General features: G+C 39.1%; 2 protein-coding genes across 3 annotated transcripts in view; both read left to right on the forward strand.

The window, feature by feature from the left end:
• NEBL (nebulette) overlaps positions 1 to 26,972 on the forward strand; it is a 389,368-nt gene that overhangs the window by 26,553 nt on the left and 335,843 nt on the right. The window lies entirely within an intron of this gene.
• On the forward strand, positions 390 to 21,155 carry LOC105552138 (chromosome unknown open reading frame, human C10orf113). Of its 2 annotated transcripts, none has more exons than XM_011997678.1 (2): positions 390 to 610; positions 20,795 to 21,155. In XM_011997678.1, the coding sequence occupies exons 1-2, from the start codon at positions 444 to 446 to the stop codon at positions 21,093 to 21,095; spliced, it is 468 nt and encodes a 155-aa protein (XP_011853068.1). In that variant the 5' UTR covers positions 390 to 443; the 3' UTR covers positions 21,096 to 21,155. The 2 variants fall into 2 exon arrangements, with proteins under 2 accessions (XP_011853068.1, XP_011853069.1); XM_011997679.1 differs by having other exon boundaries at positions 444 to 610; positions 20,760 to 20,832.

Raw genomic sequence — 26,972 nt, forward strand, 5'->3', positions numbered from 1 at the left:
TTGATTTTCTGTGCAGAATCCTGCATTGCCTAAAACCCTGAGGCCTATCTCCCAGAGCTTCGGTAGCTGTTCAGTCAGACAACTGTGTCTGAATTGATTCTGAAAATAATAGACCAGCCATAAAGCAGCATAAAATGTTATGAAACTATTCCAGAAGTTCAGTAATATCTTTGGGACCTGCTCATAGCCCAAGTTTGTGAATACTTTTGTAGTTAAAAAAATATTTTTACTTTACCAGGGCATTGCAATTCTTTTCCATCAGTGAATTTCACTCTACAGTCTTTTCAGAGCATCTCATAATCAGTCAACAAATCTATTTCAAATGTGTTTGTTACTAAGCAACGGTTGCTAAGAGCTTCTGTAATTAAGATGAAAGTTCCAAGGTAACAATGCCCAAACACAGCACCATTTTCACCATTTTCTGATAATGCAGCAGGAGTAGGATGGCTACAAGTGAAAGAAGAATCTACTCTATGGAAAGCATGGCACCTGAAATTTCTGAAGATATTGGCTGTCTGTCTTCTAGCTTATATGAAAGAGAGTGTGTTTTACTAATCAGCCAGTCATTTTTTTCTTGTGTGGCTGAAATGTACATTCCAGACATGAACAGGTAGAGTATATATTGGAGGCAGGTTTATACTGCGTGACTGTGCTAAGACAGGGTCACGTGGTGATGTAAATGATGCTGCCTGACACGTGCAGCTATAAGAGGGGTGAACGGAGTACCCTCTGCATGAAATAAACTTCCTTTGCAGTTATCACTGACCTAGATTAAGCAGCAATGCAGGCCTGTTCTGTACTTTGTGTAACAATGCAGTTTCTTTTTCTTTTGGAGATTTGTAAAGGAAGACTCAGATGAATTTTTCCCTATTCATGGTGCCTGGCTCATAGCGGGCGCTTAACAAATGCTCCTCTTTGCCTTCCCACTCCATTTTGTTCCAGGGGCGAGGAGGGGGTTAGGGTTTCCATGGCGACCTGTTGTTGAATGACCTCCTTTCAGACCTGTTGTTAGATGCCCAATGGGCCCGAGCTGCGGTCCAGAGAGCCGAGCCTCACCTAATGGAGGGCTTTGCTGGTAAAAGAAGATTCAGTCAGTCCAAATCAGCAAGCAATTACTGAGTCACTCTCCAGCTGCCGGAACCCTTGGCATTTCCCTACAGGGATTGTCTGCAGGTTAGCCTTGTTGCAGGCAGAATGGACGTCAGCCACCAAAGAGTACTGACTGGTAGATCTGGTTCTGGTTTGGTTCCATACGTTTGGGATGTTTGGCAGGCCATACCTCCTTGGACTTTAATTTCCTCATCCTTACAGAGTGCACAATAACAGCCACTTGGCTTGTATGGTAGGGTTGGCATAAGAACGAGAGGAGACAGATTATGTAAATTGCTATGTAAAGGTGTATACATATCCACTTATTCAACAGATATTTACCAAGTGGTTCCTAAGTGTCAGGCACTATTCTAGTTTCATAATATAGTTCATGTCAGAACAAATCAATAGATCTATTTAATTCTTTTTAATGGCATTTTAATATCCTATAATGTAGGTGTTTCATCATTTATTTAACCATTCCCCAATTTATGGACATTTAAACAAATAGTGCTGCATTGAACATGTTTATACATATAACTTTGGCATATGTGAGAATATTTCTCTAGGGGAGTACTGAAAGGGATTTTGCGAAGCCAGAAGTCTTATATATTTCATGTTTTGTTGGCTACTATCAAACACACCAAAGGGCAATAGCAACCTACCGTCCCAGACAACATGTAAGAGAATCCCCATCTTTCCCTATCTTGCGAATCTAATTTTCCAATTTTACCAGTTTGCTGGATGAAAAGTAATATCTAATGGTTGTGTTATTTTTGGTTTCTTGTTCTATCCACAAGCATCTTTTATTTTATTTTATTTTTTGCCATTTTTACTTCTTCTGTGGATAGCCTTTTTATCTACCCCTTTTGTGTGCTTGGAGATACTTTTTTTTTAAATTTGAAGGGGCTTTTTATATACTTGAACATGTTTAATACTTTTTCATTTCATTTTATGTACTTTTTCATTGAGAGGAAAGAGCCCATGTTAACCACTATTTTACAGAGGAGATGAAAGACATATGAAGTGAATAGCTAGTTACAGTCACTTGGCCATATATGATGGGGCCTGGGTTGGAACCTGGCTCTTCCTATTCCAATCTGCCTTTTTTTCTTTTCTTTTTTCTTTTGAGACAGAGTCCCACTCTGTCTCCCAGGCTGGAGTGCAGTGGCATGATCTTGGCTCATTGCAACCTCCAACTCCCCGGGTTCAAGTGATTCTCCTGTCTCAGCCTCCCAAGTAGCTGTGATTACAGGCACATGCCACCACACCTGGCTTATTTTTGTATTTTTAGTCCAGATGAGGTTTTGTCAGGTTGGCGTGGCTGGTCTCGAACTCCTGACTTCGGGTGATCCACCCGCCTCAGCCTCCCAAAGTGCTGGGATTACAGGCGTGAGCCACAGTGCCCGACCCCAGTCTAGTTTTATTTGAGCAAGAGAGGGTTATTTGGGAGGCTCAACTGCCAGGGAGGGTGGGTTACCTTGCAGGGCAATTTGGATGATTGAATGCAGTACCAGGGAAGCCACTGGGTTAAGGAAGCGGAATGGTGCCCAGCACAGGTTTCTTCTAGTACCAGCAGCCATCCAGCCCCATCTGCAGGTGTTACCTAATCCTGGGAAAAAGTGAAGGTAACTGAGGGCCTGAGGGCCTGAGGGCCATGACTGTGTCTTTGTTCCTGAGGAGGTGGCTACAAAGACAAAGGAGGAGGAGAGTGATAGCCCCTTGGCGGTGCCACCTTTCTGCCCTCCAAGGGCACAAACAGTGCTGTAGTTGCCTCACATTACAGAGACCAGAGAACATGATTATTCTCAATAATCACAAGAGACTTGAAACAAAAATCCTCTCCTTGTTGGAGTTTTCAGTGGTATCTTATTTGAATAATCATCACTTCTTTTTTCTGATTGAATAATTATCATTCTCCTTTCCTGTGTAAAACAGTAAATTTGATATAAAGTTTTTCTGGAATGGTCTTATTTTAAGAATTTTTTTTTTCTTATCCTGATCTGGCTTGTGATGTTTTTTGATGGGGCTAAGTCCTAGAATAGAAAGTCTAGATGTATTATTTGTCTGTAAACGCTGCAAGCAATCTTCAGAGCTCTCTGGGTCAAGTCACTTATTGAACACGTACGGAATCTAAGATCTGGGGAAGTGGGGTGGTTTGCCAAGGCACTCAGTTATTCCAGATCGAAGACTAGAATTTGGGGACCTCTTCAACTGTTTTAGGACTTCTGATTGGGCCATTTTATATCTTTCTGACATTTGTCTATGTTCTCTTTCCTCTTACCTTAGGATTTCTTACCTGGAAAATGAGACTGTTTGTACTTATTGCATTGAATTGTTGTGCTAAGTAGTTGATAAAGCTCTTTTCACGTTTGAATTTTTTTTTTTTTTGAAATGGAGTTTTGCTCTTTTCACCCAGCTGGAGTGCAATGGTGCTATCTCAGCTCACCGCAACCTCCACCTCGGGTTCAAGCGATTCTCCTGTCTCAGCCTCCCAAGTAGCTAGGATTACAGGCACCCACCATCACGCCCAGCTAATTTTTGTGTTTTTAGGAGAGACAGGGTTTCGCCATGTTGGCCAGGCTGATCTCGAATCCCTGACTTCAAGTAATCTGCCCGCCTCAGCCTCCTAAAGAGCTGGGATTACAGGTGTGAGCCACTGTGCCTGGCCTCACATTTGAATTTTAACCTCCCTTTGAACATGTTTATGAAAACCCCTCTTTTTCCACATTCACATTATGCATATAACATGTACTCCGTTGACCCTTGTTGAATTAATAAAAGAATAATTGTTATGTATTTCTATACTTTAATCACACACACACACACACACACACACACACACACACACACACACACGTCTCAAATTCACCACTGTATAACCACCCCAAGGTTATACAGTCCAGCCATCCCCAACCTTTTTGGCACCAGGGACAGGTTTTGTGGTTTCCACAGATGTTGGGGCTCTGGGGCAGGAGGATGGTTTCAGGATGAGAGCAGGAGGATGGTTTGAGGATGAGAGCAGGAGGATGATCTCACCTCAGATCATCAGGCGTTGGTTAGATTCTCATAAGGAGCACAACTGGGATCCCTTGCATGTGCAGTTCATAGCAGGGGCCATGCTTCTGTGAGACTCTAATGCCACCGCTGATCTGGCAGAAGGCAGTAGCAGTAATGCTCGCCATACTGTCTGCCACCCTGGGGGTTGGAGGCCCCTGATATAGTCTATCTCCTGTTTTCAGGCATGGAGTATTTGAAATATTAAAAGTAAATCATTTCCCCATGATTTTAAATACAGAAGAGGATCCCACAATTTCCCTTAGATGCTCATTTTGATTTTTCAGAACTGACGCTGTTGGAAAACTTGTCTGCTTTAGTCTGTTTCACAGGTGCCTGTTGACTCCTGTGCTCGCTCATTTTGCCCGAGTATTCTCTTATACACCCCGAATGGGTAGTTGGGCCATGGACTGAGTGGTAAGGCGATCTGGAACTTCTGGAGTGGTGTCCCATGGTGCTGTCAGAGTAAGCCAAGCTGGAGTCTGCGTGGCTGCAGTACATAAGTGACTCAGGCTGTGCTAGTAGACAGGCCTGGTGCAACCCAGGGTGAAGTCATAAATATTTCTAGGCTATTTGGTTGGTCTGTATTGTCATGGTCTCTGAGAAAGGCTGGCATGTTTTAAGTCAGATGTCTGTGTATTAGGAATACCATCAAGAGTGAATGCTTAGGAATGGTGGGTTATATTACCAAGGAGAGTGCTAAGAGAATTATTGTTCCTACAAGTCTCACCACTGAATGAAGTCTTTTGTCCTTTTACAGAGAGTGATTCAAAACCCTTTAATCCTGGCCAGGCTGGAGTTGATGTTTGGATACCGGGGGCAGGGCCTGTCTTCTACCTAGAAGTATATGGTATTATGTCAAGAGGAAGATTTTCTAGAACAGGAGTTCTGCTGAAGGTGTGGGAGGTGGAGAGGCAGATTAATCCTGGATCTCAGGCACCCTACGGGTAGAACCTTGGGACATGTATTTGCTGTGAACATCTCACATGCTTTGTATCAGAGCTTCATCCAAAGAGATATCATCAATTTTGGGTTCAAGGTAGAGGAAAGATTAACATACTTCAGATAACACACTCTGAGATTTTCTGACTTTTATTCATTTTATTCAATTGTTCTAGTCTCTTAGATTTACTTTTTCAGCTTTTAACCATCTTTTTTTGTGTTTCTCTGTCATGGGTGATTTTTGATGTTCAAGGGTGGCGTTAAGAAAACAACAACATGGCCGGGCGCGGTGGCTCAAGCCTGTAATCCCAGCACTTTGGGAGGCCGAGACGGGCGAATCACGAGGTCGGGAGATCAAGACCATCCTGGCTAACACGGTGAAACCCCGTCTCTACTAAAAAATACAAAAAACTAGCCGGGCGAGGTGGCAGGCGCCTGTAGTCCCAGCTACTCGGGAGGCTGAGGCAGGAGAATGGCGTAAACTCGGGCGGCGGAGCTTGCAGTGAGCTGAGATCCGGCCACTGCACTCCAGCTTGGGCGACAGAGCGAGACTCCGTCTCAAAAAAAAAAAGAGAAAACAACAACAACACTTTTACTTTAAATATTAGTTTTTCATTCTTTCAATTTTTATTTTGATGTAATACTAGACAAACAGAAAAGTTGCAAGAATATCATGAAAAATTCTTGTATACTTTTTTCCAGATTCTCCAAATGGTCACATTTTGATACATTTGTTTTATCCTTTTTCTTTATATGCTATTTTTTTTCTCCTGAGACCATTGAGGTAAGTGCAGATAAGATGTCTTGTTGCCTCTAAATAATGTACTGTGTATTTCCTAAAAACGAAGGCATTCCCTTACATAAATACCATATAACTTTCAAAACTGGGAAATTAACATTGATACTGTCGTATTATCCAATCTACAGACCTCGTTCAGATTTTACTAAATGAAACAATAATGCCATCTTTTAGCAAAATAAAATCCAAGATCATGCAGTTTATTGTGTTGTCATGTCCCTTTGGTGTCTTTAGTCTGGGACGTTTCTTTCTTTTCTTTCATATAGTGAGATTTTTGAAGAGCATAGACCAGGTTTTTTTTTTTTGTTGTTGTTGAACGCCTCTTGTTTTACATTTATTTGATGTCTCCTCATGATTAGATTCAGGGTTTGCATTATTGATAGGACTAAAATTGATACTAATTTAAAAAAAAAATTTGAATTCTGGGATACATGTGCAGAATGTGCAGGTTTGTTACATAGGTATACATGTGCCATGGTGGTTTGCTGCGCCTATCAACCCACCATCTAGGTTTTAAGCCCCGCATGCATTAGATATTTGTACTAATGCTCTCCCTCCCCTTGCCCCCCACCCCCCGACAGGCCCCCATGTGTGATGTTCCCCTCTCTGTGTTCATGTGTTCTCATTGTAATTTATATTAGTTTTAAATGGATATTAGTTTTTAATTAGTATTGATTTATTCAAGTTGAAAACTATATTTTTTCATTGTATGATTTTATTTTACCATAAATGTCTTGTTATTCTATATATAAATCTAGCAAGTAGAGTATGAAATAAGAACAAATCATTTATGGGTGTTTGCTTTAAATGATGCTTGATAAACTCAGGCTGGACAGACTAAATTCCCATTAATCCATTCAGTTTGTAACTTAATTACATCTTCTTAACATTTAAGATTGTATTTGTAAATAAATATATCTAATCTTTCTTTTAATCACTTTAAATGCCTCATAAAGCAAACCTGAAGACCTTAGCAAACACTTTCCTAAGTACTTGAATAATTCTTGCAAATTAAAAATTAAACTTATAAATACGGTAGATTCCTCATTCTTCCAGAAATTCTAATATTATTTGAAAACACTCATATTTTCACTGCTTACTCAATCACATCTAAAATCACTTCAAATCTGGCACATTTTCAAAGATGTCAGATTCTCAAACATTCCATATACCTTATTTATTATTATTATTTTATATTTTTTTGAGACAGAGTGTTGCTCTGTCGACCATGCTGAAGTGTAGTGGAGCGATCTTGGCTCACTGCAGCCTCCACCTCCTGGGTTCAAGTGATTCTCGTGCCTCAGCCTCCAGAGTAGCTGGGATTACAGGCCTGACTAATTTTTGTATTTTTTTTTTTTTAGTAGAGACAGGGTTTCAATATGTTGGCCAGGCTGGTCTTGAACTCCTGGCCTCAAGCAATCTGCTTGCCTCAGCCTCCCAAAGTGCTGGGATTACAGGCATGAGCCACTGGTACCCGGCCACATTCCATACACTTTAATCCCTAATTTACGAAGATTATTCTGAGCTTCACACAAAGTTATTAATACTATGGCTTCAGCATTTCTATATTTAATTCCATACCTTCCCAAGGTTGCCAAGACAAATGTGCACTGTGGAAAGCAGGTCTATTATGGGAGTTGGATTGAGGTTACCACGCTAATAGGTGCAACATGTGCTAATATGTTCCTCTTACACAATTGTTTATCTGGCAGAGATTTGGGGTTGAGGAACCATATGTCCCCGTTCTTTTTGAACTACAGATAAATTCATTTCATCATTTCTATGACAACATGAGACTAAGCCTCATATAATTGCTATGACAACAGATAGCGGTCCACATCCTTCAGATGTGATGGATTTTCAACTTTGGTCTCCTGGGTTGATATCCTTTCCTCTGATTTAGGTGGACGCAGGGCATCCTCATCCAAATTGCAAAGGATTTCCCCTCCTGCTTGATTACATTCTGCATTTCTTTAGCTCTTGGCAGCATTATGTCGTCATTTTATTCTGTCTGATTGGATTTTACATTTTCTTTCAAAACCTTTGGCCACAACTCCAAAGCTTCATGCTAATGAAAATGCCCTTCTCTAATTTCTTCATGTTACTTTGAATTATAGGTTTTAGAGCTTGACTTAGATTCCCAGAAAGTTCCACTAGTGCTATGTAACATGATTATAAAAAATTCCCACACCAGCCATGACTCTTAACATCTGAGAGCTCTGTGTACATATTGTAACTAGAGATTACTGAGTGTGCTCTTTTAAATTTTGTTGTTGAATTGCTTTCAAACAGATTTGAGAGCTAAATTACAAATGAACAAATACAATCAAAGTAGGAATAGATCACGTATAAGAACATCATGAAGTCATGGATAGTGGCCATTATTTATTACGATGTGCTATTTACTTTTGGTAATTTAATTTAATTTTTCTTACTTAGAGTGTCTGGAATAATAGTAATCACTCTCCATTTTCTTGGCAGATATTCTGTCCATTAATTTTTTTTTTTAATAGTTTAGTTTGGTGTCGTTACTAAAAGTACATGTTTTGGAATCAGCTGCACTTGGGTTGAAATTGCAGTTTTGCAGTTTTTTAGCTGTGTGACTCTGGGCAAGTTACCAAACCTCTCGGAGCCTCCTGTGGGTAACCTTGCAAGGTTGTCATGAGGATTAGGCTGATTTTGGAACACATAAGATAGCACCTGGAGTATAGTTTTTTATAATGTTTATTATTCACACTTCCCGTTTTTGTTGTGTTTCTGTCCTCATCCATTGATTCTGGTCTGCCTCACCTCTCCCAATGACGTTTTATTGAGCCCTGACCCCTCTTTTGGTTTCTCTAATAGCTGTACATTGCCTATATTCATTACATATTTCTTCTACCTTATAATCACGGTAGAGGCATAGCGGACAGTCCATTTATTATAAAGATTTCTTCTGTCTGTCTTCTGGGAGAGCCCCTCAGTTGTACCTTCTTGGCTTCTTTGTGTTGAGCTTGGTGGGAATCCATAAGCCATCATTCCTCTCCACCTTAGAGGCCATTCCTTGGATGCATCTGTTTCTCCTTGATCTTGGACATTTCCAGCGGAACATGCACACATTTTGCAGTGTTTACGGTGAGTTGGGACAGTGCTGTCCGCTGTCTCAATAATATAAGACTGTTTTGGTTTCTACTGTTTTTGGAAGCCAGATTCATGCTCCCTCCTACCTTGTTCTTTAGGATTATAGACATCATTACCCTCTAGGAGGAGGACTTGGCAAGGAGGAGCTGACCACTGACCACTGGAAATCGCAACACCCACCATCCGCAGCATGCTGGGCTCCTCTCCACTTCCAGTTCCTTCCTTTCTTTCTTCCTTTCCCTTCCCTTCCCTTCTCTTTCCTTTCTTTTTTTCAGGGTCTTGCTCTGTCACCCAGGCTGGAGTGCAGTGGTGTGATCATAGTTCACTGCAGCTTCAACCTCCCAGTCTCCTGGGCTCAAGTGATCCTTCTACCTCTGCCTCCCTAGAAGCTGAGATCACAAGCACACACCATAATGCTCAGCTTTTTTTTTTTTTTTTTTTTTTTTTTTTTTTTTTGTAGAGATGGCAGAGATGTCTCGCTATGTTGCCCAGGCTGGTCTCAAACTCCTGGCCTGAAGCAATCCTTCTGCTTCAGCCTCCCAAAGTGCTGGGATTACAGGCATACCTGGCTCACTTCCAGTTTCACTTAGCTTAGGTTGTGCCACCTATCAGGAGTGGCCAAGGAGGTAGTAACCTCAGTGACCATGACCTTGAGTGGATTTTAAAGACAGAAAACCTAATGGGGCAGCAGTAGCCATGGTGTTCTTAGACACCAAGCAGGAGCAAATTGGAATAATTCTACAGATTTCTTCTTGCCCAGGGCAAAGCCAGATTGGTCCTGACTGATATTTTTTCAGTTTTTCAGAGTTATAAATAAATACCAAGGCTATATGAACAGTTAACAAGGAAGACTAACCATGCAAGAATAGCGATGGCTAACTGAGTGCAGCAGTTGTTTGGATGGATATTTGTTATATACAGACTCTTATAATGACAATTACTATTAAGTACCAGATGCCAGATACTTTGAAAAAATTTATTTCTTTGGATTTTAACAACCCTTTGAGATAAATGTTATAATTATCTCCACTTTCACAAGTAAAAGGTTAAATTAATTGCCCAGAGTCACATGGCCAGTAAGTGAAAGAGTCAGGACTAAGACCTATATCTACTTAAGATCAAAGATCATGCTTTAATCACTTCCTGTAGACAAATGGCATAAGGAATTTTCTAACAACTAACTTAGTGGGATTTTTCCTTGCCAAATTAAGAAAATGTTATGCCAGTCAGGGAAGTCACCAGAAAGCACTGATTTAAAGAAGAACCTATCAACTCCAAAAATATTGTCTCTAGATGTCCATTAATTCTACCAGTCCATGACTCATTGGGGGCAATAAGCAACTCCTCCGTCCAGAGACGAGTAAGAAGTTATATCAGTTGTTTTGCTCTAGATATGAATTAATTTACCCAGATTGCTTTCCTAACAGCAGACTGCAATGTACTGCGTGAATAAAAGATTTGCTGTTCGGGAAGGAGAAAGTGGAGGTGGTTTTGGAACATGGAGACCATTTACAGTAGGGTAGGCTTTGGCGACCTTTGTCCAGCTGTAGGGTAGAAAGTAAAGAGGAAGGTGAGAGGGAACTTGGAAGGCTGAAATAGGACAGGGATACAGAAGGAGTGGTGGGGAAGATCCAAGGACAAGTTCACCTCTCTCCTGCTTTTGCTGACTCTGAGGATTCTTGGTGGTGGGTGATGAGGGTGAAGGTTTGAAATAAGAAGTAATAAGGGCTGGGCATGGTGGCCCATGCCTGTTATCTCAGCACTTTGGGAGGCTGAGGTGGGAGGATTGCTTGAATCCAGAAGTTTGAGGCTGCAGTGAGCTGTGATGTTGCCACTGCACTCCAGGCCGGGCAAGAGAGTGAAACCCTGTGTTTAAACTACAACAAAAAAGTAGTAAGGAGAGCAGTCCTTGGATTTCAACAGTCACTAGTCGTATTTGGGGCTTTCTTAAAAATGGAGATTTTGGAAATGTATTACTAGAGAATTGGATCCAGCAAGTGTGGAGTGGACCAAGGAACTTGGATTGTACCAGTCTCACTGGGTGATCTTAATGCAGATGCCTTGAGGACCAAACTTGTGGAAAGTTTGAGTTAGAGTGTCTTTCACTGGGCTGGTAGGCAAGTCTACACCCAACCCCGAATGTGATCCTGTGGCTTCTGTGAGGTTGGGGACTCCCTGGTTGAACAGCTCAAGGTGTTTAAATTGAAGAAGGGCTTCCTGCCTTTGAGAAATGTGTTTAATCAATCCAGGCAAAGCTTTTCAAGGCCCAGAAAAGCTTTTCAGGGATAGGCTACCTTTTTCTTCCTTGCCTCTTAGCTAATTTCTGGCTCCATCTCTCATCCTGGCCGGGTTTGAGGAGGAAGAGCTGGGTTTCCAGCTGCAGGGAGCCAAGAAAAGTAGGGTGACCGCTGAAAACAGGACCTTCAGTGCTGAGGCCGGGACAGTCCCGGACACACTGGGATGGTGAGTCCCCTCCTTGGGCAGAAGCCCATGTGGTGTAGACCCCTCACCTATTCTACTCTGCTACAGAAAGACTGTGCCATGATGTCTCAGGTCAGGGGAATCACTCACTGAGTATATTTGGTGCACCCATAGGAGCTGTTTCTTTTTTCTTTAGCAGAAAAGCTCTTTTCAGTTTAGTTTCTTTGACTTGTTTCCTGTGGTTGCAGGAGGCTGATTGTTGGTAGCCTCACCTGGCCTGAGAAGTAATTCCTCAGTGCTTCCTTTTTGTCAAATATTATGTCAAGCATCATTGCCAGATTTTTTTTTTTTTTTTTTTTTAATCTCCACTGAGGCTGTAACTAGGATGTGAGTTCACTGAGACTAGAGAAATTAGATCTTCAAACAGCCCTTTGGAGGATACGAATGGGGAAGTACCACACAAAAGAGTTAAGGGAGGACGGCCTGTCCTGTCGGCATTGGCCCTGTGGCCTCACCCCACCCGGTGGCTTTACTATTAGCCTAGAGAGATTGTAGTATATTCTTATTGAATTCAGTTTGGAAGAGGAAAATGTGTTTTCTTGAATGAGGAATGTCCCCAAGGTGGAGTTCAGGCTGTTTTCCTCTCAGCTTGAGCTCTGGGATGAAATAGGGCCTGTTACAGACAAAGCTCTGTTTGAACTAAAATGACTCACAAGAGGTGTTCAGAGGAAATGAAAGAGTGTACTGGAACCTGGACAAATGTTGCCCTTGATGGAGGTGGAGTGGGTGAATAATCAAGCTGAATAATCCCATTTCTAGTTTTTAAAAAAGGTATAAAATATTAACTGTGTGTGATGTGTGTACACAGACCACAAACAGATTTTGAGAGGAATTCATAAGAGAAATTCTGAAAACTATTTTAAGCACGGCAGCATTGTAGAGTAGCATACCTTCCAGGTGAAAAGAGAGCAATGTTCCTATGGATGAATGAATCCTGATGTTTGTCAGAACTCAGTAATCACCCAAGACATAATTTAATCCCAGAAGGTTTCCCCATCTAATTATATTGTGCATATGCTAATACTAAAAGTAATTTGCAATTGCTAAACACACACTAATTGATGGGACAGTGGTGAGAGTAGGAAGGAAAATGTTCTAGAAGCTTTCTAACTGGATGGACATCACTTTTGAATGGAAACTTGTCCAAATCTGGATAATTTGGGATCGACTGTGTAAAAGGTAGTCCTTGGAAGAAGACTTAAAGTTGCTTATAATGTGGGTTTACATGGATGGAATAGTGTCTTCTAAAATTTAGGAAACATATGCAGAAAATTCTGAAAACAAATGAGACTAAGACTTAATCCTGCCCTCTGTCTTTAGCATTACAAAGGGGTTTTAACACTGTTGCTAAATGACCTGGAAACAAAAATACTATAGAAAATAAGAATACATATAGAGCAGCTTTGAGTCTAGGAGAGTAGGACATGACTTAATTCAACTGAAGTCTTATTTTCTTGCAGGATGGAAAATTTGACACCTGCTTAGATTTTTTTTTTTTTTTTTTTTTGAGATGGAGCCTCGCTCTGTTGCCCAGGCTCTGGAGTGCAATGGCATGAGCTCAGCTCGTTGCAACCTCCGTCTCCCGGGTTCAAGTGATTCTCCTGCCTCAGCCTTCTGAGTAGCTGGGACTACAGGCACGTGCCGCCATGCTTGGCTAATTTTTATATTTTTAGTAGAGATGAGATTTCATCATGTGGGCAGGCTGACCTTGAACTCCTGACTTCCAGTGATCCACCTGCCTCAGCCTCCCAAAGTGCTGAGATTACAGGCATAAGCCACTGTGCCTAGACCTTTTTAGAATTTGCCTTTGGTAAATGTGTAGGTCTGTGGAAAACAAAACAGAGATTGACTCATACACAGGACAAAGATGACCATCAGCATCAAGTGGTCCCCAAGCTCCTTAAGGTTCTCAGATTTGAGGCAGCCACCTGGGAGAATCAGTGATGTCATCATGACAGCCACATCACCCAACCAAACGCTACTCTGCTATTATGTTGAGACATAGGTTTCCTTGGAACCTATTCCCTTAGGATTAATATGATGGGATCTTTCCTGATAATAACAGCTAGTAGGTACTGAGTGTTCACAATGTGCCATATGCTGTTGTGAGTGCTTTGCCTATATTCATTCACATAACCCTTCTAACTCTATGCAGATTCCCTATGTTTTCTCTTCTTATTTTAAGATGGGGAGAATCTGATACACAGAAAAAAGAATAACTTGACTCAAAGGCACACAGCCTGTAGAATTAAGATGGAATCTGGCTTTGGGACTTGCTTTTCATCCGCCCTTGTGTACTGCTCACCAATGATTGGGGATCATAGAGAAATTGTAACAGGTCACATTTCACCCACAGTGAGGAGCCCCCTCCACTGAGCCTGGCCTCCCAAGACACAGTACTTTTTCCCTTTTGTGATTTAACCAGTAATTTCATTAGGTTAAAAACATCATCTGCTTTTCTTACCTTGAAATCATGACTTCTATTGAGGTAAATGGTGTGAGGGCTGTAGCTTCAAAAATCAAACTGAAAGTGTCACAAAAAGAAAGCGGGTAAAAGAGTAAAATTGGACTCCCACCTCACACACATACAAAATTAACTCAAAATGGGCTAAGGACTTAAATGTGAAAGCTAAAAGTATAACACTTTTAGAAGAAAACAGAGTAAATCTTTATGACTTTGGATTAGGCAGTGGTTTTATATGTAATGCCAAAAAACACACGCAACAAAAGAAAATACAAATTAGACTTCATCAATATTTAAAAACACCTGTCCTTCAAGGACACTCTCAAGAAAGTGTAAAGACTACTCCTAGAATGTAAGAAAATATTTGCAGATCATTCTTCTGATAAAGAACTAGTACCCAGAATATATAAAGAATGGTTACAACTCAATTATTAAAAGACAAGTAACCCAATTAAAAATAGGCAACCGATTTGAATAGACATTTCTCCCAAGAAGATGCATGGTCAATAAACACATAAAAGAAGGCCTGGTATCATTACTCTTAAGGGAAATGCAAATCATAACCACAATGAGACACTTCATACGTCCTAGAATGGATATTGTGAAAAAGGTGGACAATAACAGATGTTGGTGAGAATGTGGAGAAATTGGAACCCTCATACATTGCAGGTGGGAATGTAAAATGGTGCAGCTACTTTAGAAAATAGCCTAGCATTTCTTCAAAATTTAAACGAAGAATTACCATATGATCCAGTAATTCTACTTCTTGGTATATATCCAAGAGAATTGAAAACATATGTCCATACAAAACTTTGTACATGAATGTTCATAGAAGCATTATGCATAACAGCTAAAAAGTGGATACAACCCAAATGTCCACTAATTGGTGAGTAGATAAACACAGTGTGGTACATCGACATAATGGAACACCATTCACCCCTGAAAAGGAGTGAAGCACTCATCATACTGTTAATATAACATGATGAATCCTGAAAACATTAAGCTAGATAAATCAGGCACTAAAGGCCACATACGATATGATTCCATTTATATGAAATGTGCAGGACAGGCAAATCCATAGAAACAGAAAGTAGATTAGCAGTTACCAGAGGTTCTTGGGGAATAGGGATAATGGGGAGTGATTGCTAATGAGTACTGAGTTTCTTTTTGGGGTGATGAAAATGTTCTAGATTTATATAATGGTTATTATTGCATAACTTTGAGAATATACTAAAACTGACTGAATTATACATTTTAAAAAGATAAATTTTATGGTATTACGATTACATGTCAATGTAAATATATGCGTACATATACAAAAATAAAAAAGAAAGCTGTATCTGCCCTTTTGCAGAAAGTAGGAAGCAAAGTTAGCATTGACCATTCAAAAAATACAACAGCAGGAAATTTTTACCAATTTCACTTTGGGCACCCAAGGGCACTGGGACCCAGCTCCTTGCCAAACGAACTTCATTTTCTTATTTTTTTCTTCTTATTCCTTTTCCCAAACTTTGTGGTTGGAGGAAATAACTAGTTTAGTGGGGAGAAAAAAGATGCTGCTTCTGTTTCAATCTTGAAGCAGTGTTCCATGTCATGACCTGTCACACACACCAGAGGTTCTACATGGATTCCAAAACAGTAACATATGGAAATGTTGTCTCTTTCCACATTGCTTTTATTGGTTTTCTGCTGTCCTGCGCTTTTCTCCAGCTGGGTTGTTTTTTGCTTTGGTTTTGTTACTTCTCTTTGTTTATTTATTTATTTGTACAGAGAAAATTATCACAGTGAGCAGAGTACAGGCCCACTGAGACTCAGCTGTGGAGGATACAACATGGTCATTATTTCGGTCTGGTTTTGGCATTAGGGCAATGAGGGTGTCATAAGAATGAGTTAGGAAGCATTCCCTCTGCTTTTATTCTCTGAAAGAGATTGTAGAGAACTGGTATAATTTCTTCCTTAAATGTCTGGTAGACTTCACTAGTGAACTAATCTACGCTTTGTGCTTTCGGTTTTCAAAGATTGTTAATGATTGATCCAATTTCTTGAACAGATATGGGCCTCTTCAGATTGTCTATTTCCTCTTGTGTGAGTTTTGGCAGATTGTGTCTTGCAAAGAATTGGTCCATTTCAAATTGGTTAATAAATGTGTGAGCATAGGGTTGTTCATAGTATTCTTTTATTATCCTTTTAATATCTATGGCATCTGTAATGATGGCCTCTCTTTCATTTATGATGTTAGTAATCTGTGTCCTCTCTTTTTCTTAGCCTGGCTAGAGGCTTATTGATTTTATTAATCTTTTCAAAGGACCAGTTTTTGGTTTCATTGACTTCTTTTTTCTCTATGGAGTCCCCACTTTTCAATTGTATTGTTTTCTACTCTAGTTTTTATTATTTCTTTTTTTCTGCTTACTTTGTATTTAATTGGCTCTTCTTTTTCCAGTTTCCTAAAGTGGAAAGGTAGATTATTAATTTTCAATCTTTTTTCTTTTACAACACGTGCATTCAATGTTATAAATTTCCTTCAGATCACTGATTTTGTGGCATCCCACAATTTTTGACAAGTTGTATTTTCATTTTCATTCAGTTCAAAATATTTTATAATTTATCTTGAGATTCAGTCTTTGAACCATGTGTTATTTAGAAGTGTGTTATTTAATTCTCCATATATTTCAGGATTTTCTTATCTTTTTGTTATTGACTTCTAGTTTAATTTCATTGTGATCTGAGAGAAGACATTGTATGATTTCTATTCTTTTAAATTTGTTAAGGTGTGTTTAATGTGGTCTGTCTTGGTGAATGTTTCATGTAGGTTTGAAAAGAGGATGTATTCTGCTGTTGTTGGGTAAAGTAGTCTATACATGTCAATGATATGCTGTTGATTGATGCTAGTGTTGAATTCAACTATGTCCTTACTGATTTTCTGCCTGCTGGATCTGTCTGGTACTGATAGAGGGGTGTTGAAATTTCCAATTGTAAGAGTAAACTCATTTGTTTCTACTTGCAGTTTTATCAGTTTTTGCTTTGTGTAATGTGATGCTCTGTTGTTAGATGCATACATGTTAAAGATTGTTATATTATCTTAGAGAATTGACCCATTTATTATTATGTAATGGCTTTCTTTGTCCCAGATGACTTTCCCTGTTTTGAAGTCTACCCTGTTTTGAAATTAACATAGCTACTCCTGCTTTCCTTTGGTTAGTGTTATCATGATATCTTTTTCTCCATTCATTTACTTTAAAATTATATATGACTTTGTATTTAAAATGGGTTTCTTGTAGACAAAATACAATTAGGTCATATTTTTTTGATCCATTCTGAAAATTTCTGTCTTTCAGTTGGTGCATTTAGATCACTGATGTTCAAAGTGATTATTGATATAATTGGGTTAGTATCTGCCATATTTATTACTATTTTAAATTTTTTGCCCTTGTTCTTTCGTTTCTCTGTGTTACACTCTTTCTAATTTTTATGGTTTTAATTGAGCATTTTATATGATTCTATTTTCTCTCCTTAGCATCTCTGTTATACTGTTTTTTAAAGTTTTCTTTTTTAGTAGTTGCCCTGAGGTTTGCAATATACAGGTAATCCAAGTCCTCTTTCAAATAGCAATATGCTACTTCATGGGTAGTATAAGTACCTCATAATAAAGTAATTCTAATTCTTCTAATTCCTCCCTCTCATTCCTTTTTGTGATCCATTTCACTTATACAAAAGCATATATGAGTGTGTAACATAGATACCTATATACACATATATACATACATAAAATATCTGTATATAAGAATATGTAACTGAATACATTGTTTTTATTATTATTTTGAACAAACTTCTGTAAGGTCAATTAAGAATAAGAAGCCAGGCATGGTGGCACATACCTGTAGTCCTAGCTACTCAAGAGGCTAATGTGGTAGGATGACTTGAGCCCAGGAGTTTGATGCCAGAGCCTGGGCAATATGCAAGACCCCATTTCTTAAGAAAAATAAGAAAAGAAAAGAAAAAAGTTAAAGAAATTTAAATTTTACCTCTACTTACACCTTTTTTTAATGTACTTTCTTAATTTATGTAGATCCAAGTTCCTGACCTTCATCATTTTCTCTCTTTGAAGAACTTCTTTTAACATTTCTTCCAAGGCAGGTGTATTGGCAACAAATTCTTTCAATTTTTGTTTGTCTGAGAAAGTTGCTATTTCTCCTTCACTTCTGAAGGATAACTTAGCAGAGTACAGAATTCTAGAGTGGCAGCTTCCAAACTGCTTACATGTGGAACCACACACTGAAAGTTGCACACCTGTCATTGTTTCTGAAACTTTGTTGTTTCTACTTAATATGCATGTGGCTTATATGATATTCAGCTCTTAGACCACTGACAGCTTAAAACCCTGTATGTCCTTCTTTCATGCTGTTCATTGAAGATGGAGATTCAAGTGAGAGAAGTGAGAGTTTGAGGACCATCTTTTCTGTTTTTTTTTTTTCCAATGTTATGTTTTTACGCTTTGAGTATGTTTTCACTTGTGTCACACTTTTAAAAAAAGTGTTTTAACAATTATGGGATAAGTTGAGAGTTAAGATTTGGAAGAGGTGTTGATTATGTTCTCTTGTTCTTCCTTTTTTTGCTTTTGTTCTCTTGTTCTTCCTTTTTTTGCTTTTGTTCTCTCGCCCTCTCCATTCTGAACTTGCTTTTCCAGACACCCATTTCTTCTATATCTTTAGTAATTAAGGACCCTTACTGTGGATTTTTCAGCTCTGTATGTTTGTGGATTCTTAGTTGTCCTGTGTGTTATCTCTTTAGACTAAATTTAATCTGATACAGTAATCAAAGTTATGTGGCTCAGTGTATCATTCCTTCCATATCACATGTGTAAAGTGTACATGAGAATTTGAAACGCTCTTGGTGTGTCTGTGTGAGATATTTTTTGTCTAGGGAGACTTTTCTTATTTACATTGAGATTAACTCACCCAGTGCACAAAACTCCACTGTAACTAATGTAATCTATAAGATTATTATGTAATCCTATTTATATGTTTTTGTTGTTTCAAGAGGAAGAAAATGTCTATGGTCTTCAAACGTACATGGTGTCTTACTAACGCAGGGAAGAGAGAACACAAATGACGGTTGGTGTTGCTCTTTTTTAAGAATTAAAAAAATTTACTATTTGTGTTTCCTTTGAATTTGGTTATAATTAAATCAGTGTGTGCTGGGTACCATAAGAGCAGATTCTAGTCCCAACCGAGTCATTAACTTCCTTTTTACAAAAATATAGATGCCAAAATATTTTAGTATGCATTCCTAACAAGTATTTAGTTGTATGTATAAATACCTATAACATAAATATTGCAAAATATTAACAATAATTTCTTAATTCCTTTTAACACAGTTCATATTCACATTTTATTGGCTATCTCTTTCAATTGCAAATTGCAAAGTCTTTTGTTTTGTTTTGTTTTAGTAGTTGCTCAAGTTATGAGCCAAATGAAGTACATTTATTGAATTAGCAGCTTTGTCTCTTAAATATTTTTAAATTTATAATAGTCCCCTTCCACTCCTTTCCCCCTTTTAATTCCCTTTATTTGTTGGAGACATCAGGTTTTTGCCTTGTAGCATGTTCCACATTCTGGGTTGGGCTGATTGCTTCCTTGTAGTATCATTTAACTTGTGCCTCTATCCCCATATTTCATATAAACTCATAGATCAACAGGCCTGATAATATTAGGGCTCAAATTTTCTTTTCTCCTTTTTTTTTTTCTAGGCAAGATCACTTTATAGTTGGTGCTATGTACTTTCTAGTGCATCTCATTGGGAGAGACATAGTATCTGTTTGTCCCAGCTTCAGTGAGTTAAGATTGGTCAGAAGACTTAGCTGTATACCTGGTCCATCATTTATAAGGTTCCTCATCAACCAACATTACCCTAAGTAATGGTTTTTGCAATAGACTTCTAGAGAGAATTCCATCATTCTTTCTGCATTTATTAGTTGGAATTCTTTAATATGGATCAATTTTTTATCCTTACTTATTTGGTATTCTGAAATATAGTTTGAAAAGAAAAAGCAAGATCCATTCGTCATTCTTTTCTGTTACTGATCCATTTTCTGAATAATGAATTGGGGTCCTGGCATCCTGCCTTGGTGGGAACCAGGGAGTTGTTCTCTACCTTTTGGGGAAGAGGGAAAGGAGTGGGAGGAACATCTTATCAACTCATTATAAACCCGTGGATGCGTTTGAGTATATTTGAATCAGTTGCAGTAATTCCTTTTGATATTCATATTGCCCCACCTTTGGCCAGTGGAGACTTCTTCTATTTGACTTGTGTGTCTCTTTGACACTCTTAATCTGAGCCATTAACTTCTGGGCAGCAGTTTCCTCCTCTTTAAACAATTGGGTTAGTTGGTCTTCATGATTTCTTTTAGTTGTAGCTTCCCTTCCAGAAAAAAGATGGTATATGCTAATATTCCATGACTAAATTTCTTATGCTGAAAATCTATTTCTATTTTTTCCCTCTTTAGAGTCCACACACTGGGTGAATTAATGCATTTGAAAATATAGAATGCTTTTGTTTCTCTCTCTTTCTGATCTTGTAGCTCCTAGTTATGTGACACTGGCTTGACAGGAGTCCACACTCTAAGCTCAGTATCTAGGTAAAAAACCAAACAAAGCAAACAATATAAACATTTCTATACTTAAGGCTGTAATGAGGCTTACAAAAGAAGTCCCTGATTTTGAAGATGGATTGATTTTGAAACATAACCAGCAATGTAGTTGTTATTATTCCAAATGTGGTATTTTTTTTCCCTTCTATGGCGGGTACTAGGCATAAAGAATGGACAGCTGTACTTCATCCCATAGGCCTGGTAAGGCAGAACGGAGAGCCGAGAAGGGCCTGAGGCCTCCCAGGGAGCTGGCTGGGGAGACCAGAAGGCTGCAAAGCTGGCCAACGCTTGCCAGGTGGCTGCGGAGAGTCAGCTTCAGTCTCTACAAGCCGTCCATCCAGGCAGCTCCTGAACCAGATCCAGGCAACTGGGCCAAGTCCCCAAGGCTGTCTCTGGGACCAGAAGGTATAACCAAAGGGAAGCATGGATTTAAATTCCAGGGCATAAAAGAAAAGTTCAATGTATCTAAGAAGGTGCTGAAAATGACTTTTTTGTAAATGTCTAAAGGACACTGTCTTATACCAAACCATATACAATAAAATTTTAAATGAGCCTGAGTTCTGTTTCCATCCGTGCCCTGTGGAGCACATGTGACATCAAAGGCAGCTCTGTAGGGTGCAGGGAGGAAGGAGTGTGCTTTTATTTCTCATTTTGGCACAAATCCATCAAACTATTTTTGATGGCTGGGAAACAAAACTTACATTCCCTCTAAATTCATTGCATTTGCCAGATCCACCTTTGTTTTTCTACAGTGATGGTTTCTACTTCTTCAATCTTTGCATTCCTCTTACTTTGAGGCTTTATTTAGCAGGAAAAAGGCAAGAATGATGCTAGATTTCAAGGGAAGCCTTAAATAGCCCAGTTCATTAAGCAGTCCCCTCTGCAACTTACCATTTCTTCTCCCCAACCCCCAATTTAAAACAGTTGTTTGTAAGACTTTTCAACATGAACCATCCCTCTCATAGGAGTCTTATGATGTGAAAAGGAGCTGCTGGTTTCATTTCAATGTGGTGGGAACCCTTGGTGATGAGCAAATATAGCTTCAACCTAATGCATGTGCACAGTGGCTGTGTGTGTGTGTGTGTATGCATGGTGTGTGTGTATGCATGGTGCATGTGTGTGTATGTGTGTGCCTGTGAGCCTCTAGAGATTCTGGAATTCCATTCATCATAAGAATTAGAGATGTCAGCATTGCTTTCAGCACAGGACTGTTCCTTACGGCTTTTGAGATGTTTCCTTCCTGATCTGTCTTTGTGCTGCCTGGCCCCACCACCCCTCAACACTGCACTTCAGTGGAGACTGATGCAGACGGTACTGTTTCTATTTCTTTTTCTTTTTTAGAGATGTGGTCTTGCTCTGCTTCACAGGCTGGAGTACAGTCCTGTGATCATAGCTCGCTGCAGCCTCAAACTCCTGGGCTCAAACATCCTCCTGCCTCAGTCTGCTGAGTAGCGGGGACTACAGGTGCATGGCACCATGCCTGGCCAATTTTTAAAACGTACATTTTTGGTAGCAATAGGGTCTTGTTATGTTGTCCAGATTGGTCTCAAACTGCTAGCCTTCAAGCATTCCTCCCACCTCAGCCTCCCAAAGTGCTGAGATTCCAGATATGACCCATTGTACTCGGCCTTGTTTTTATTTCTTTTGGACTATTTATTTCTGATCATTTTTACTGTTCTTTTCCAAACTCTACATTCCCCATCCTCTTTGAAACTTTGAATCCTGATGTGGTTGGGTGGTGGGTTCTGCCTAACTTGTTAAAGAGTGACCCTAATGCGCCTGAAGTGGTTGGTTTCATTACATTAGGGTCTTTTGACAGCTCAGGGAGAAACTGCCACTCTGTAAACATTTATCACCTCTACTAGGGAAAAAAGGCCCAGGCCTGATTATAATGGGTCAGCAAGTGGAGGAGAAGATATTATTAGCTTCAGTGTCTTTGGTATTGGACTTCTTTTCATTCCTACATTAATAACTCATAACTTATTGATCTTTTCCCTAATCTTTGTTAGTGATATTGCCTTAAATTATAAAGGACAGTAATGCAATATTAGTAACAGTTCTATCAATATACTAAAAGCTTTACCTCCTCCTACTCCTTCATTTTTAATCAAAATAGGACCTTCCCTGAAGGATTAGGTTATGAGTACAATGAATTTATGTTGGTCTAGTATGCAATATTATGATTTAAAAGCATTTCTCAATGGCCAAGTAGATAAGGAATTATATAAAATTCTACAAATGTCAAGAAGTATTTCAGTGATTTACAAATATTGTCTGCCTTCTGTATGCATAAAATGTCATAGATTGGTGCCAGTGAACACACACATATATCTCAGGTGAGGATTGGCTTCAAATAACTTACTGGTACATTCTAGGAGAGAAAAATTAAAAAAGAACTTACATGAAATATTTCCTAAATAACACAAGAAAACTTAAACTTAAATGTTAGATTGGTTGGAGATATACATATACATATACAACCAATTGGAGATTATGTATATTTATATTATATATAATTATATATGTTGAAGATTTTATGAATATATTGGTTGGAGATTATATATATACATGTATTCTGATGATATATATGATCATCAGAATTCAGAGAAGGGGAACTATAGATTGAATGAAGTCGAAGATACCAATATGAAGGAGAAGGAAGAATTTGGATAATTTGGATAGAGGGGAGCAGGGTGGGGAGAAGAAGAGTTCCAGGCATGGGAAATAACATTGGTAAATTAAAAAATAAGGACTAAGTGGTGGAAATTTATGGAAGGCCAGGATGACTTGAGCTCAGGGCTCTTGTGACATAAAAGACTTAGTGAGCTTTTTACTAATATCGTCAGTGTATGAATAAAGTTGATGATAAAGAACTTTAAGAATATGCAGTTCTCTGTACAGATATGAAGTAGCAATTATCCTCAAATTATATTGTTGCTAGTTTAATTATTTTAGTCTATTTGCCAAAATTGAAAGAAAATTATGAAATCACAACTACTTATATTTGCAAATACACTGGAGTGTCCGAAAATGACAAAAAGCACAGATTTACCTTTGACTTTGTACAGAGTAAGATCTAGAACAGTGAGAATCTTGGCACTTGCTGGATTTTTAAGAGTTGCATGGATTTAATATAAAGACATCCTTTGGTGTCGACCTCAAAGGGACAGTATATGTGACTCTCCAGGCCACCTGTAGAAGGCAGTCTTCATTGTTCAGGGAAAGTGCTAAGCATTGATAAAATCCCACTGATATGAGATATTTCAAAACAATTTCTGGCTTGTTATTAGAACCAGCCAAAATGATTTTATTGAGTATCTTCTATGACCCCAGCAGCCTATGATAAAATATGTGAGACCCCTGATTCTTGATCCTACAGAACTTATTAGGAAGATGAGAGTATTCACTGGAGGAAAATTAGGAAATAAAGACATATACAAGGAGGGAATACTTGAAGGGGGTATAAGTGGATGTCTTTGCTGATGTTCTTTCTCTCATTTCCCTTTTCCTTGGGAAATTGATCTGTCATATTTTCAACTGCTATCTCTACTGGTGACTCAGATAGATCTCTCTTCTGGATTTCCTACCCATACACTGAGCATTTTTGCATCATCCTAAACTTCAGATCTCCAAACCCAAACTGTCTCTCCCAACCAGATTAAGTCTCATTTCCTTTCTGCCTTTTATAGTACCCTTTTAATCACCCAGGCTCAAAATCATTGACTATTTCTGCATATCTATATGTCTTTATATTTATCACTCACCATGGCCACTTATTCTGGATTGTTAGTAGATCAAGAGAATAGAGAGATTTTTAATCAAATGAGCCCAAATATGCAAAGCAAGTATGGACGAGAGAAGGAAATGAAGTGACATTCTCAGGTCTCTTCCATGGAAGATACAGATGGTAGAGTTTTGACTTAGTGGCACTGAGATAGATCTGTTTCGGGGCAAGATAGAACAATGGGAGAGATCCCGGCTGGGTGTGGTGACTCAGGCCTATAATTCCAGCACTTTGGGAGGCTGAGGTGGGCGTATCACCTGAGGTCAGGGGTTTGAGACCAGCCCAGCCAACATGGTGAAACCCTGTCTCTATTAAAAATACAAAAATTAGCCAGGCATGGCAGCGGGCGCCTGTAATCCCAGCTGCTTGGCAGGCTGAGGCAGGAGAATTGCTTGAACTCGGAAGGTGGAGGTTAGAGTGAACTGAGGTCACACCACTGCACTCCAGCCTGGGTGATAGAGAGAAACTCTGTCTCAAAAACAACAACAACAGGAGAAATCCCCACATTCCTTGGCCTGAAAATGTATTTGTATATACATTACCTGTTAACTTCCTTAATATTGGTATATCAAATTTTGATAGAGTTTTGCTTTCAAAGTTTTAGAAAAGCTTAGCATTGAAAGGAATTTGCATCTTTAAATTTGCATTTTCTATCACTGTGTTTTGGTATCCTGGTGGGTTTACATGCAAAACACATCTATCTCCAGACTGTCTAATGTGCTATTGTCAATTAGTGGAATGCACTGTTATGTGTTATGGGCTATCTTTCCCCGGTGGCATTTAAACAGAGATGGCATCGCTGTTTCAGATACTGAAGATGTGAGCCTAGCGTTGGGTAGGAGATTGGACTAGCTTTCTATAACTCATTCTAAGATTAGGATTTTCTAACTTTATAGTGATTCATAAGACAATTATTTCATAATGGATTTCTACTATTATATAGTGTGCACGTGATAAGCATACATTGATTTGGACTTTTTCTATGACAACTTGGAAGGCAGAAAGTTAATCACTTAAAAATGACGTCCAAGGGTGGCAGAGTATTTATGGATTATACTATGATTGTTGAATTAAACTAAAATAAATATTACCTTGAGTTTATTTGCCAACATTTTTGGTAGGTTGGAACTCAAGAGGTAGGGGCTGCACCTTTGAAGCACTGGGATTGGCATGACCATGACGTTAAAGTGATTAATTCCCTGACAATTAGCCTAAGTTTATAAAGTTATACAGTGTTAAGGGCTCAGGGTATCTCTCCATAAGCAAGATAGAAAGGGATGGAAATAAATACCATTTCCTTCTTTGAACTGAAGCCATGTGAGATAAGGAATGAAAGAGTATAATTTTAAGGCATTTGGTAGATACTGTTAAAAAAAAGTTTCATGGCCAAACATACTTTAGAATTGATCTCCTGGGGTTTTCAGTCAGGTCCAATGTTCTCAGTGTGATGTTTTCAGATGCCTCCTCTACTCCAGGGAGGAAGTCAGAAGTTATTGTATGAAGCCTGAAAATGTAGTTCCTTTAGATCCTGTGCCAGTATCTCATCATCATCTTGGGACAAAGAATATGGTAAACATCCACAACTTACACAATAGAATGGAAGAATTCCTTTGAACCAGATTAACCATAGGGAAAATATCTGCATATCTTCATAGCAGCCAACACAGAGCTGTGTGTATTTAGCACTGACTTCAGACCTCACTTGGGTGTGTGTTCTTCCTCTGCAGGGCTTAGTTCTCCACAGGGAACTTCTTCACTCTAACCCTCTTGTATAGGTGGTCTTGTTCTTTTTGTTGTTGTTGTTGTTGGTGTTGTCATGAAATACTTTTGAAGAGTGCCAATCCTCAATAAATATAAAAGGATGATGGGAGAGAGAACCACTATTTTATGACTGCCCTAGTAATTAATAAGTGACCTACGTAAGAATGGCCAGCAGGTGCTAAAATCAGTGAGTGAAAGATTGTTGAGGAATAGAATATTCTCCAAGTATCAACCCTTGGACTACTTAGTTACAAAGATGAAACACACCTTTATGATGGAGAATACTTTAAACCAGTGATCAAATTTAAACAATTTTTTTTTTTTTGAGACAGAGTCTCACTCTGTTGCCCAGGCTGGAGTGCAGTTGTGCTATCCCAGCTCACTGTAGCCTTGACCTCCTAGGCTTAGGTGATCCTCTTATCTCAGCCTCCTGAGTAGCTGGGGATACAGGCACATGCCATCATGCAGGGCATGTGGCAGAGACAGGGTCTCCCTATATTGCCCAGGCTGGTTTCGAATTCCTGGTCTCAAGGGATCCTCCTGCCTCAGCCTCCCAAAGTGCTGGGATTACAGGCCCCTGTGCCTGGCTAAATTTAAACAATTTAACATCATTAGTAGAGTAACAAATTGACATCATTTATCCGTTGACTTATTCTCTGCCTGTCACTTAGCATTCCTCCCCACTATGTTCCACCTGAATCGAATCATGAGAAAACAATTAGATAAATCCCCAAATGAGGTGTTATCCTCTTAAGAAATACCAGTCATTATAGACCAGAAAGGCTGGGGAGCTGTTTAAAGGAGTTTGAAGAGATATGACATCTAAATG

This window comes from Mandrillus leucophaeus, unplaced genomic scaffold (assembly GCF_000951045.1).
Source record: "Mandrillus leucophaeus isolate KB7577 unplaced genomic scaffold, Mleu.le_1.0 Scaffold545, whole genome shotgun sequence".
NCBI lineage: Eukaryota > Metazoa > Chordata > Mammalia > Primates > Cercopithecidae > Mandrillus > Mandrillus leucophaeus.

Coding starts and splice junctions, on each gene's coding strand:
- LOC105552138 (XM_011997678.1), top strand. CDS start 444: ATGGCTACAAGTGAAAGAAGAATCTACTCTATGGAAAGCATGGCACCT. Junction 611..20,794: donor TACATTCCAGACATGAACAG/GTAGAGTATATA, acceptor TTCATCCCATAG/GCCTGGTAAGGCAGAACGGA.